This window comes from Pristis pectinata, chromosome 31 (assembly GCF_009764475.1).
Source record: "Pristis pectinata isolate sPriPec2 chromosome 31, sPriPec2.1.pri, whole genome shotgun sequence".
Lineage (NCBI taxonomy): Eukaryota > Metazoa > Chordata > Chondrichthyes > Rhinopristiformes > Pristidae > Pristis > Pristis pectinata.
This window is the reverse complement of record NC_067435.1, coordinates 1203796-1217970: the sequence shown is the minus strand read 5'-3', so window position 1 is coordinate 1217970 and position 14175 is coordinate 1203796. Positions and strand designations below refer to the sequence as shown.

The following is a 14175-nucleotide window of genomic DNA, read 5'->3' as shown; positions in this document are numbered from 1 at the left end:
CAGTCGACTTGAAGGGTATTGACCTGAAACGTTGACAATTCCTTTCCCTCCACGGATGGTGCCTGACCCACTGAGTTCCTCCAGCATCTTGTTTTTTTGCTCCAGATTCCAGCACCTTTAGTCTCTTGTGTCTTCAGTGGACTAAAGAATGGTGGGATTAGACAGGGCAAGCAGTGAGACGCTGGTCCCATTAGAAATGGTTCAAGAAGCAGAGGACACAGATTCAAAGTGCTGAGCAAAAGCCACAAGGAGGAAGAGGAGGTCATTTTTATGTGGGGTGGTTATGATTAGGAATTCATTGCCTCTTCGAGTGCTGGTTGAAGAGACAATCAGGGATTTTAAAAAGAAGACATGACAGACTGCAGATGCTGGAGACTGGAGTGACAGCTGGACCTGTCCTGATGCAGGGTTTTGACCCAAAACGTCGACAATTCACTTCTACCCACAGACGCTGCTCAGCCTGCTGAGTTCCTCCAGCAGATTATTTGTTGCTTTTAAAAGGAAATTGGATTAGCATCTGAAGTGAAATAATTGTAGGGACTGCAACCTGACAGGATCACATTACAAAGAGCTAGCATGGATCCGATGGGCCAAATGGCCTTTTTCATTATGTTGTATGAGAGGTGATAAAGGGGCTAATTGTCAAGTAGTGGAAACAGACAGCAGCAAACCAAGTAATTAAAGATGTGAAATTTTATACTGGATTTACAAATAACCAATAATATTAAAATATACTTTATCACAATTAAATATATACACTGTTATCAACACTAGATTTCACCACCGTGAGCACTACTACTGTAGTGAAAAGCTGTGTGATATATTGGATGAGTAGTAACTTTACTTGAAATTCAAAATTAAAATGTGCTGCTGTTTGTTAGTTGACAGAGATAAGCCTTGGGACAAGGAGGTAATAATTAATGAAACATAACCGTTGCCCAGCACACCAGCCAGTGGAGTACTATTTAACCTGTACTACCAGGGCATGACTTAGAATGGTCAGGTACTGTAAGCTGGCTCCATCAGGTAAGGTTCAGAGGGGATTTACTGATCTGGTTTCAGGGTGAAAGTCTAAGGCTACCTAGAAACTTGAAAAGCTGAGAATGTTTCTCCTTTGACCCAAGATTTGTTAAAAAGATTTATATACTCTTGTGAAGTAAATAAGGAGAAACTATTTCCGGTGGCAGCGGGGCTGATTTATGGCCATTGGCAAAGAACCAGAGGTGGTATGAGAGAAAAAAAGATTTTTGCACAAGTGTTATAAAATTTTCTGCCTGGAAGAATGATGGAAGCAGACTGAACATTGAAAGCAGTGGCAATAAACCACGAGGCTCCACAACCGCCAGGGAGGAGGTACAGGAGCCTGAAGACCCACACTCAATGATTCAGGAACAGCTTCTTCCCCTCCACCATCAGATTCTCAACGGTTCCATAACCCATGATCACTGCCTCATTGTTCCTTTTATTTGCACTATTTATTTATTTTTGCAATTTATAGTAATTTTATGCCTTTGCACTGTGCTGCTGCCACAAAACAACACATTTCACATCGTATAAGTCGGTGATGATAAATCTAATTCTGAATTCTGAGCCTGTCCTGCAGTTATAAGATCATAGCTGAGCTGAATAGTCACTTTCAAAAGGGAAGATAGGTAAAGAATTGGAAAGAAAAATTGCTGGCTGTGATAAGAGATTGCTCTTTCAGGGACAATGGGCTGAAAAGCCTCCCTTGTATCATTCAGATCAGTTTATTGTCATATACAGCAGGGTGCAGTGAAATTCCTCGCTTGCAGGAACTCACAGAGTAAACGGTGTATGTGGAAGTAAGTAATAAATCCAACAATAACTACAGTGATGAGTGCAAAAGCAACGGAATGGTGCAAAGTACGAGTACAACTGAGGTAGTGTAAAATGGAATGCTAAAGTGACAATAACGGAAGAGATAGAATTACTAATTTCACTCCAGGACTATACAAATAGAGTAGTCTTGGTTTAAATGTTAAAAAAATACAAAAGAACTACAGATGCTGGAAAATCTGAGATAAAACAGAAAGTGCTGGAAACACTCAGCAGGTCAGGCAGCATCTGTGGAGAGAGAAACAGAGTCAATGTTTTCAGGCCCAGTATGTCGGAAATGGATAAGGAAGGGTTGTTGTCTTTGGATCAGGCTGGGAGAAAACTTACTGAGAAGTATAAAGTTATGACGGAAGCAAAAGAGACTGTAGATGCTGGAATCTGCAGCAAGATACAAACTGATGGAGGAACTCAGCAGGTCGAGCAGCATCTGTGGAGGGGAATGGACAGTCGACATTTCAAGTCAAGATGCTTCATCTGGACAGATAAAGTAAATATGAAGGATCTATTTTGCCTTAGCAGAGGTGTCACAAACAGGGAGGCATAGATTTAAAATAATTAGTCATAGGGAAATGTTTTCACCCAGAGAGCAGTGGGGGTCTGGTACTCAGAGTCTGAAAGGGTGGCAGAGGCAGGAACCCTCATCAGATTTAATGTAATTGTTTGTGTGCTTGAAGAGTTTGTACCTGTGGGGATACAGATCTCATTCTGGTAGCTGGGATTAGGGTCAGCAGAATCAGAATCAGAATCAGGTTTATTATCACTGACATATGGGGTGAAATTTGTCATTTTGCGGCAGCAAAATTTGTTCTTTTGAATAGGCACCAGCATGATGGGCTGAATGGCCTCCTTCTCTGTTGTAAGTTTTCTACGATACAGTAAGAGTTGATTGTACAGAAACTTTCAAGGGAGATAAAAGCAATACTATAGATAATTATGAGATCCAATTACTTTCTGTTCTGTGGTGGAATCAGGGCAATCACTATGTTTAGGAGGCATTTAGACAGGCACTGAAAACAGGCAAGGCAGAGAAGTATATTGAATTAATGAAGGCAAATGGGCTTAGTGTAGAGGGGCGACAAAGTCGGCATGGAGGTGTTGGGCCGAAGGGCCTGTTTCTGTGCTGTACACTCTATGACTCTGTGGAGAGAGAAACTGAATCAATGTTTTGATCGGTACTGATGGTCAGCACGGACATGGGTGGCCGAAGGTCCTGTTTCTGTGTTGTACAATCTATGACTCCATAAATCCATGAAATTCACAGATTTAATCATGTTATTTCAGTGGAGCATATCTTGATAACACTGGTAATAGTGATGTGTGCTACCAAGGTCTGATAGCATGCATTTACTGAACGAATATTCAGAGGACCGGACCAATGAATGAGAAACCTTGTGGATTCAAGGGTATCATGGTAGTTGTGGTACTTAAAATTCAGTTAATTAACAGATCTGGAATTTTTTAAAAAGATTTTGGATCAGTAACACAATGACCACAAAACTACCAAATGTTGAAAAAAACCTGATACATTCTCTACAACTCTTTCAGGATGGAAACACGTGGTTCCCTGCTTAGTCCGAACTGTAAGTGAAGCTGCACAATGTGAATCAAAAGAAGAAAATCCTGCCAATTTGAAATGAAATCCTGCTTTCATGTTTACATCTCAGTTTACAATGGAGATTAGTGTGCCACACATTAATACCGCCTCCTGTCAGTGGGTACAGGAATATAAAAGTGACAGGAGACTATGTGACTTTAAGATAGGAGCTGAACTCGGGCCCAATTATTTCCCACCCTCCAACCTTGCAACACCTGTGCATTACTCTTCGATGCATGTTCTGTCAAGGCCAGGTGGGTTTGGTTATTGTATATAAAACTATTCCAAAAGCAATATATTGTGGTTGCTGAAAATTCAAAACACCGATAAGCCTTCATTGACCTGCATTAAACTGTCTTTTTTCATTCCACATATCCTGTCTCACCTGTTGTAAACTATTTCTAGAATTATACCAAAACAATTGCGGTCCTTCCAATATTCTGGTTACAATTTGCAATAAATCTAGTCAGATGTTGGGTGAAAACTGTCAAAGATATTAATTCTATTCTTTGTTTCTTACACGAAGGAAGTGTCTTTTATTGAAGGGGCAACATTGCAGTGTGTTTGCTGATAATGAGCTTCAAGTTCTGACTCATTTCACCAGAAGAGAAATTGCAAACCAAACCTTAAATTTAACAGTATGGTTAAAGACAGGATAAGCACTATGGGATCAAATGTGATGTGATCTAGCCGCTACAAATACTTCCAACTGGAGTTGTTAACTCAACCGATAAATGAAAGCATTAAGGGAAAATAAAGCATAAGTACTCAAGTTTTCATTATTGGCTATATACATCTTCCAGTAAAATCTTGGAGGTCTGGGCACCTTGATGAATGTGAATCCATGTGTGAATGAAATTTCTACATAGTTAAAATAAACTCACCATATAGCGCGTTACAGACAAGAAGTACAGTACTTTTGAGCATAATTACTGTTGTACCAAGGAAAACACAAGCTTCCACAAACAGCAACGACGGTCAGATAATCTAAGACCAGATATTGAAGAAATGATGCATTGAGGCTGTACTGCTGTTCCAACCTGCTCCTTCATTCAATAAATTATGGCCAATTCTGAGTCTTGTCCACTTGCCCCGCTGATTACCAGATCCCCTGATCCCTTTAGTGCCCTAAAATCTGAATGTACTGAATGTACTCAAATACTGACAGTCCACAAGCTCTCTGGAGGAGAATTCCAAAGATTCATATCACTGGGTGAAGAAATTTCCCTGCATCTTGACCCTAAATGGCTTACTCCTTTATACTATGATTATGTTTCTTAGTTCTGAATTCTCTGGCTAAAGGAAGCACCCTATCTGCATCAGTTACTCTCAGAATCTGCATGATTCAACATAAACACAATCTGACTGAGTGATGTTGGCACAGCTGGTAGTTCTACTGCCTCACAACTCCAATGACTTGGATTCAGTCCCAGCCTCCAGGGCTATCAACATGGAGTTTGCATGTTCTTCTAGTGACCGGGTGGGATTCCTCCAGGTTCTCCAGTTTCCTTCCACATCCCAAAGATGTGCAGGTTTCTAGGTTTAATTGGCTGCTGTAAATTGTCCGTATTGCATAGATAAGTGGTAGAATCTGTGGGAAAAATAAGGATTAGTGTAAATGGGTGCCTTTGGGTTGGTGGGCTGAAGGGCCTGATTCTGCACTGTATGACTCTGGTTCAGGGATAACTTGAGGCCAGGACAGCAAGAGTAACTTTCCCATTCTGGTTTGATATGGTACCATAGACTTATTAAACGTGCATTCGTAGACAGGGCCTCAGTTTAACATCTCCTCTGAGAGATGGCACCTCTGAGAGTGCAGCACCACCCCTTGCACTGCACCAGGAGTTCCTGCGGAAAATCAGCTGCTGGAGGAACTCAGCAGGTCAGGCAGTATCTAGAACATAGAACACTATAGCACAGTAGAGGCCCTTCGGCCCACAACGTTGTGCTGACATTTTATTCCTGCTCTAAGATCTATCTAACCCTTCCCTCCCACATAACCCTCCATTTCTCTATCATTCATGTGTCTATCTGAGAGTCTCTTAAATGTCCCTAATGTATCTGCCCCCACAACCTCTGCCGGCAGTGCGTTCCCACACACCCACCACTCTCTGTGTAAAAAACTTACCCCTGACATCCCCCTTACACCTTCCTCCAATCACCTTAAAATTATGTCCCCTCGTGTTAGCCATTGTCGCCCTGGGAAAAAGTCTCTGACTGTCCACTCGATCTATGCCTCTTATCATCTTGTACACCTCTATCAAGTCCCCTCTCATCCTCCTCCTCTCCAAAGAGAAAAGCCCGAGCTCGCTCAACCTATCCTCATAAAACATCTGTGGAAGGAAATGACCGCCAACTATCCATTTCCCTCCTCAGAAGCTGCCCGACCCGCTGAGTTACTCCAGCCCTTTGTTTTTCCCTCTCATTCCTCGTGTCTCCAGAGCAAGTTGTGCGTTCAATTCCCAGTGGGGGCAAATGAACCACCAACAACTGGATCATTAAATGCCTTTGTAATAAAGTTATTTAAAAGTATACGGTGTGTGGCAATTAGTAATGAATGAAACTAAGTTGTAACTAAGATAAAAGAATCTGAACCAGTTTGGTCGACGTTAAACTATTCCGGTAACTATGACACGTGACCAGACGTAGACAATGAGAAATGGGGTGTATGAAATGGCCGTGAGTTGCAGTGACCCCAGCGCAGTGGGCAGTGCGGCTGCTGTCACCGTGACCCCAGCGCAGTGACCCAGTTACAGTGACTCCAGTGCAGTGACCCCAGTGCAGTGACCCCAGCGCGGCGGGCGGGCGCGGCTGCTGTGAGCGGCGGCGAGGCGAGGCCTGGGCGAGGCTGCGGCGGGAAGATGGCGGAGCGGGCGCTGCTGGAGGCGCTGCTGCGGCGGCTGCAGGCGGCGGACGGCGGGGCCGACACCGCCGAGCTGGCCCGCGGGCTCGGCGTCGACCACCAGCTGGTGGTGGGGGCCGTCAAAAGCCTGCAGACCCTGGGCGATGTGAGTGGGTCTGGGAGGGGAGCCCGGAGCTCGGCCGGGCACCCACGAGGGAGGGACGGGCCTGGTGACGGTGAGGGACGGGACGGGACGGGACACCCCCCCCGCCCCGCCGCTCTGGGTGAGGGTGAGGGTGGGAGACGGGGCCCCCCCCCCCCCCCCCCCGGCCCTGGGGGAGGGTGGGAGACGGGACCCCTCCCCTCCCCTCCCCTCCCCCCCCCCCGGCTCTGGGTGAGGGTGAGGGTGGGAGACGGGACCCCTCCCCTCCCCCCCCCCGGCTCTGGGTGAGGGTGAGGGTGGGAGACGGGACCCTCCCTCCCCTCCCCTCCCCTCCCCCCCCCCCCGGCTCTGGGTGAGGGTGAGGGTGGGAGACGGGACCCCTCCCCCCCCGGCTCTGGGTGAGGGTGGGAGATGGGACCCCTCCCCCCGGCTCTGGGTGAGGGTGAGGGTGGGAGACGGGACCACTCCCTCCCCCCCCCTGCTCTCGGTGGTTGGTGCTGGGTAGGTAAGGTGGGTGGTGGCTAGTGTGTGTTGGGGGGGGGATTGCATTGGGTGGCTACTTTGGCAGGGGTGGAGGGTATCCTGTTCTATGTGGGATGGGGTGAGGGGCCGTCTGGGAAGGCATCACTCCTGGTGCGACACCCTGTTCTGGTGGTGTGGGTGGTTGGCTAGTACCAGTGTGGCAATGTGTCGCTACTTCATTGGCTGCTCTAGTGAGGGGCATCAGGCAGCTGTGGCAGGATGGGGGTGGTTGGAAAGAGCTGGGGTTTGGCACAGACTTGGACAGTTACAAGAAAAGGGAGCCCCATTATTTCTGATTGAGTGGATCCCATAGATTATTAAGGGAAACATAATACAAATGAGATAGAACAAGAGTGGGGTATGCCAAACTGTTCAGACAGGGCACAGATCTTGTATCCCAAGGATCCAGGTAGGATGTAGATGGAGTGCTGCAGATCTTTCAGACAAGGCAGAGAACACCTTGACTTGTTCATGCGGATACTGCAAGATATAGCAGGGAGAGATGTTAGATACCACAGGCATTGTCCAACTAGGAATTAAAGTAAATGACTGGTGCAGGGGACTGTCAGGTAAATGTCATGGTGTGAATTAGGACACAGATTTGCATGACCTCAGCTTTACATGAAATAGCACAAGGAAATCTAACTAGAAATTTGTTGGAATATTCAGCTCTGGAGATATGAATTCAGGTTTCAGATGCAGCCTAGCTAAGATGGGGCAGAATCAGGTGATGTTAAACTTGGAAATAGGTGCTGGCATGGATTTGACATCTAAAACTCAACTCCGGATCAAATCAAATGTGTACAATCTGGTTCAGTTTCAGAGATTTGTTGGGGAGAGGTATGGAATTAGTGGCTATGTAATGAAGTTTGTGATTAGTCGAAGATGGTAGCTTTGGTCTTCCCAGTATTTAATTGGAAGAAATTTCAGTTGGTCAGCTGGTTAATGATCACAGACAAGAACTGTGCCAATCCTGCTTCCCTGCCCCACCTCCTCATGACACCCTTAGATAGTACTCAGCACAGAAAATGGAAATTAAAAAAAACTGCAGATGCTGAAATAAAATCTGAAATAAAAACTGAAAATACTGGAAGCACTTGGGTCAGACTGGAAAGAAAAACAGTTAATGGTTTGGGTTGAAGATCTGTCATTAGAACTGGGAAATTAGGGAAACCAATGAGTTTTAAGTTGCAAAGAAGGGGGGAGGAATGGATAGGGCAAAGGGAGTATGTCTGATGGGGTGAGGCCGGGGTTGCATTGGGGATAAGTTACAGGTCATCCCACTGATAGTTTAACAGGGGTAGTTAGAGAGAAATTGAACCAAAGCTACGAAATGAGGACAGTTAGAGAGTGAGAACACAGATAAAGGAACCTAAGTGTTTGTGAAATGCAGGGTCAGCGGTTCAAGCCAACGTTAATGCAGAGAGGGAAGCTGAGCTGGTCTTCTAGGTGGATGATGTAGAGCAGAACTGGTCAGTCCTGATACAAACAAGAAAAGCGAGTTACCTGAAGTTTTAGAACTCATTATCGAGTTCAGGAAGTGCCCAGATGGATGATGAGTTGTTGTTCTTTGAGCTTATATTGGGCTTTTCTATAATGTGGAACAGTAAAGCACAGGAAGAGGGCCTTTGGCCCATGAGGCCAAGTTAAACTCGTCCCTTCTGCTTGCATGTGATCCATATCCTTCCATTCCCTGCATATTCGCATGTCTATCTAAAAACCTCTTGAATGCAGTGCAGAGAGCACAGACACATGGGTCAGAGTGGGATGGGGAATTAAAGTGACAGACAACAGAGAGCTCAGAGTTGCCTGAATACAGATGCTTCACAAAGTGGTCACCCAGTCTATGTTTAGCTTCTGTAATGTAGAGGGGAACACATTGTGAACACTGAATGCACTGCACTAGACTGGAAGAAATGCAAATGAACCTCTGCTTCACTATGGGTTTAGGGTGCGAGGGGAAAAATTCAGAAGGGACCTGAGGGGCAACTTCTTCACGCATAGTGTGGTGCGTATGTGGAACGAGCTGCCAAAGAAAGTGGTTGAGGCATGTATAATAATAGCATTTAAAGAAAACAGTTGGACAGGATGGGAAAGGTTCAGAGGGAAATGGGCCAAACGTGGGCAAATGAGATTAGCTTGTATTGGCATTCTTGGTTGGTGTGAATAAGTTGGGCTGAAGGGCCTGTTTCATTGGTGTACAGCTCTATGAATCAATGACACTTGGAGTGTTTGGATCCCTGTATAGTGGGGAGGGCAGAATTAAAAGTACAGATGGGAAAGTGTCATTGAGAAGAGGAGTGATTGATGGGGGCAGAACAACAAAGGGAGAAGTACATAGAACAGTACGGAACAGGCCCTTCAGCCCACAATATTGTACCGAACTAATTAAGCTAATGATGCCTAATAACACTAATCCCATAGCCCTCCATATTCAGAATATTCACGTGCCTACCTAAGAGCCTTTTAAACACCTCTGTCATATTCACCTCCACCACCAACCCTGGCAGCGCATTCCAGGCACCTACCACTATTTGTGTATTTTTTAAAAAAAACTTGCCCTGCACATCTCCTTTGAACTTTCCCCTTCTCACTTTAAATGCGTGCCCTCTAGTGTTAGACATTACGATGCTGGAAAAAGATATCGCCTGTCTATCTATGCCTCTCATAATTTTATAAATTTCTATCAGGTCTCCTCTCAGGCTTCGCTATTCCAGAGAAAACAGCCCTAGTTTGTCCAACCTAGGTATGGTCCTTTTGAAATGTGAGGGAAGGGAAGTATGTGTCTGGTGGTGGAAACCTTGTACAGGCCAAGTGTCATACCAGAGGCTCCATCAGAAGCTGCTCTTCCAACTGGAGCGAGTGGTGGTGCTCGATGAATACTAATGCTGCAAAAATGTTGTATGGTTATTCCCCTGCAGATGATTGAGGCCGAGCAGCGATCCCACAAGCATTGGGAACTGACTGATGAAGGGAAAGATATTGTGGGGAATGGCAGCCATGAAGCACGAGTCTTTGATGCCATTCCACCAAATGGAATTACTCAGAGTGAACTAATGGTGAGCGTGTTCTCCTGGTTTCTGTACATTTTGGTCTGTCTTGAGTAACATCGGGCCAGTCTCTCATGTTCTCTAGATCTATAGCAAATACACTCTCAGTAGTAGTGTTCACAAAGAACTAAACACCACTTCCATGACAATATTTTCCTCCTTTTGCATAGAAACTCCCAAGTGGAAAAGTGGGATTCAGCAAGGCCATGTCTAATAAATGGATCCGCATTGACAAGAAAGCTGAAGGAGGACCTCGGATCTATAAGGCTGTAAGTGGACTCCAGATATCCAACAGGTTTCCAATGCAGGGTTATCCCTGATTTTATCAGTTCAGAGTAATGTTCCTTTTAGAAATGGGATGCCAACTAGGCCTGTCGAGGAAGTAAGGCATGGAGATATTTCTGGGATGTCTACCAAACAATGAATTGTCCTTTGATTTATTATCTCGCCGCCTAACTGTCCTTCCAAATGCTGATTAACCGCTCAGGCCCTCCACCAGTGCGTGTTCTATTTAAAATTTGCCCCAATTTCAGTTTTTTTTCTTAGTATGTGTCCAGAAGGTTTTTGCCCTTTTTTATGTTTCAACCTAATTGCCTGCCATCTTCTTATGGTGTATCACTTCTTTTGATGCATTCCATTGATCATAGAGTAACACAGCATGGAAACAGGCCCTTTGGCCCAACTCGTCCATGCTGATCAAGGTGCCTACCAAAGTTAGTCCCGTTTGGCCCGTATCCGTCTAAGCCTTTCCTATCCATATACTTGTCCAAATGTCTTACAAATGTCGCTACTGTACCCATCTCAACTATTTTCTCTGGCAGCGTGTTCCATATACGCACCATCCTCTGCATGAAGTAATTTTCCTTCAGGTCCCTTTTAAATCTCCACCCCAACCTTAAACCCATGCCTTTGGTTTTTGGTTTCCTTTTGCTGGGAAAAAGACTTTGTGCATTCACCTTATCTATGCTCCTCATGATTTTATATGATCACCCTCAGTCTCTGACGCTCCAAGGAATGAAGTCTTAGCCTGCGCAACCTCTCCCTATAACTCAGTCCCTCGAGTCCTGGTAACATCCTTGTAAATCTTCTTTGCACTCTTTCCAGCTTAATGAAGTCTCTTCTATAACAGGGTGACCAAAACTGTACACAGCCTCACCAATGTTTTGTACAACTGCAGCATGTAATGCATATCACCAACAATAAGCTCTGCTGACCAGGTCGCTGCTTTTGCTGGTGCTCCCTAGCCAGTTGACTGACTTCATCTGCACCTGGCAGTCTAGATGAAGGGTTTCAACTGAAACGTCAGCTGTCCATTTCTCTCCAGATGCTACCTGACCAGCTGAGTTCCGCCAGCAGTTCGTTTCTCGCCCCTTACTGACTTGTTTGTCTTGTGTGCACCTATTGTGCTTAATAACATGATCACTACACAAGATCAAATGTGACTTCTAACCTTGCTAGAATTTGCACTATGAAATGTATTTGTCCATTAATTAAACTATTCAACTACTTTGGGTAGCTATGCCATGAACAGATTTGTACGCAAGCAGACCTTGTCCAAAGACTGGGAGGAATGTTGTACCAACTCTGGGACATCTTGAGTCTTCCTGGCAGATGGCTTGATAGTGAACTTGATAAGTAGACATTTATCCTCTTAACTGGGGAAGTGGAATAGCAAGTAAGTTCAAAACCAAAAGGCGAGAGCTTTCCCCTCAAAGCCATTTTTTCTCTCTATTGCACAAATGGACTGTTCAAGCCACAATCTATTGGATGTACGAAAAATAGAGGGTTAGCAGCTGTGTAGGAGGGAAGGGTTAGATTGATCATAGAGTTGGTGTTTATATAGGTCAGCACAACATTGTGGGCTGAAGGGCCCACACTGTTCTGTACTGTTCTATTCATGATTATCTCTTGTCAGGGTTTCTTACCAGGCACACCCCAGGCAGATCTCCATATTTACTTCCTAAACCATGTTGAGATTCATTTAAATCCAATAATGCCGCAGAGCCATTGATCTATTTCACAGCGGCTGGTCACTCAGTTGCCTTTCAAAGGTGCTAATCAGCCTGCCGGTAACTATGATTTTATTGATTCAGTGGCAAGGGGGGTATAAGTAATTGCTTTGAATAACCAATCCTGTTCTCATAGATCCATACAGCATGGAAACAGGCCATTTGGCCCAACTTGTCCATGCTGCCCAAGTTGCCAACCTGACCTAGTCCCATTTCCCCGCATTTGTCCCATTAAACCTTCCCTATCCATGTACCAGTCCAAATGTCTTCATTGTTGTAATTGTACCCACTCATGTCCCACTGAGTTAATTCTTTAAGTACTGTGTCCTTCTTTCTTGAGATCTAATGCTCGTGTGTAACTCGCCTCTCCTGGACAGGTGGATCACATTGAAGACGCCGTCAAAACCAAGTTGCTGCTGATCCAGCAGGGAAAGGACAGCGACTTGGAGGACAAGGAGAAGAGTGAACTGAAAAAGAGGAAGCTGCTCAATGAGGTGTAAGTCTTACAAACCATTTCTCGCCTTTAGTTTTTTTTCTCCTTACTTACTTTCAATGTTAGTTACGCCTTCCCGCTCTGCAAACTTTCTGAAATGTCAATAAATTATTTGAATAAGGGAGACATCAGCAGCTACAGTGAGAAGAGCCTTTGCCTGACCAGCATCGGCAAACAGCAATAGGAGCCAGTGCAGGTGGGGTGGGGGTTCAATCCCATCTAGTAGATAAGAGGTAATATTCAGAGGGATGTCATGTGCTTTAAATAGACCATTTAACTGTGCTGAAATGTTTTTTTCCAAAGATATCCTTTAGGCATAATATTCATAGTAAGAACAATTGGGAGGTGCCTTTCCCTACATTCATTGTACATCAGTGTGATACATTCTCTTGCAATGTGTCAATGTGACTCGTTCCCTCTAACAATCCATCTGTGAAGTGCTTGAGAGGCTGTTACACAAGGCCCAGTTCCTCTGTGTCCAGTGGAAGCAGGGCCGGAGGTTGTGGTCCTTTCACACACAGTGGCTGCAGTGGCCATCAGGATTTTACCAGAGGAAAATCCACTGCAGATTTGTGCCAAGCTGAGATGACCACTGAAGAAACTGTTTGATGTTGGTACACTTTACGTTTAATGTGTAGGGGAGAAACGATCCACCTGATGCAACAGATGTACATAGGTTTTTTGCACTCCATGCAAGTTTCCTTCCATCCTACTTTTTCTAACCCTCATCAGCACACTCTTCCTTCTTCATCTATCCTTCCTAGCTTTGGATGCAGATGTAGGAGGCATGATCAGTACGTTCGCAGATGACACCAAGATTGGTGGAGTTGTTGATGGTGTGGAGGGCAGTCTTCGGCTGAAGGGTGATATCGATTTGTTAGTGAAAAGGGCTGAGAAATGTCAGATTTTAATCCAGATAAATGTGAGGTGATACATTTTGGGAGTACAAATGAGGCTAGTACATACATCATGGTAAGGTCCTTGTTGGTATTGAGGGACCTTGGTGTACAAGTCCAAAGATCCTTGAAGGTGACAGTGCAAGCAGATAACATGGTTAAGAAGGCATGTGGCATGCTGCCATCCATTTGTTGCGGCGCTGAATGCCAGAGCAGGGAAGTTATGTTCCAAATTTATAAAACCTTGGTCAGACTTCAGCTGGAGTACTGCGTGCAGTTCTGGTCATCATACTATAGAAAGGATGTGATAGTACCGGAGAGGGTGCAGAGGAGATTCGCCAGGATATTGCAGTTCAGTTATGAGGAGAGACTTGAGACGCTGAGTCTGTTTTCTTTGAAGTGGAGGAGGTTAAGAGGGGACATGATTGAGATGCATAAAATTATGAGGGATACAGATAGAGTAAGACTGCAGGAAACTTCTCCCCATATCAGCGGTAGATAAAACTAGGGGACATGGATTTAGGGTAAAGGGATTTAGAAGTGATTTGAGGGGCACATTTTTCACCCAGAGAGCGGTGAGTACCTGGAATGCACTGCTTGAGAGTGTGGTGAAAGCAGAGTCACTGACAGAATTTAAGAAGAGTCTAGATGAGCACTTGAGTCACCACTGGAGGCTTTGGGCCAAGATGGATGGGTGCTCACTGGTCAGCGTAGATGTGGTGGGCTGAAGGGCCTTTTTCTGTGCTGTG

At 45.0% G+C, this 14175-nt stretch overlaps 1 protein-coding gene across 1 annotated transcript in view; it reads left to right on the top strand.

The window, feature by feature from the left end:
• The first annotated feature begins 6111 nt into the window (after positions 1-6111).
• Positions 6112-14175, top strand: part of farsa (phenylalanyl-tRNA synthetase subunit alpha) — a 39668-nt gene continuing 31604 nt past the window's right edge. Inside the window, exons 1-4 of the mRNA XM_052042205.1 lie at positions 6112-6459; positions 9900-10037; positions 10199-10297; positions 12415-12533. Coding sequence (XP_051898165.1) covers positions 6313-6459; positions 9900-10037; positions 10199-10297; positions 12415-12533 — 503 coding nt within the window. The 5' untranslated portion in view covers positions 6112-6312. The remainder of the gene's footprint in view (positions 6460-9899; positions 10038-10198; positions 10298-12414; positions 12534-14175) is intronic.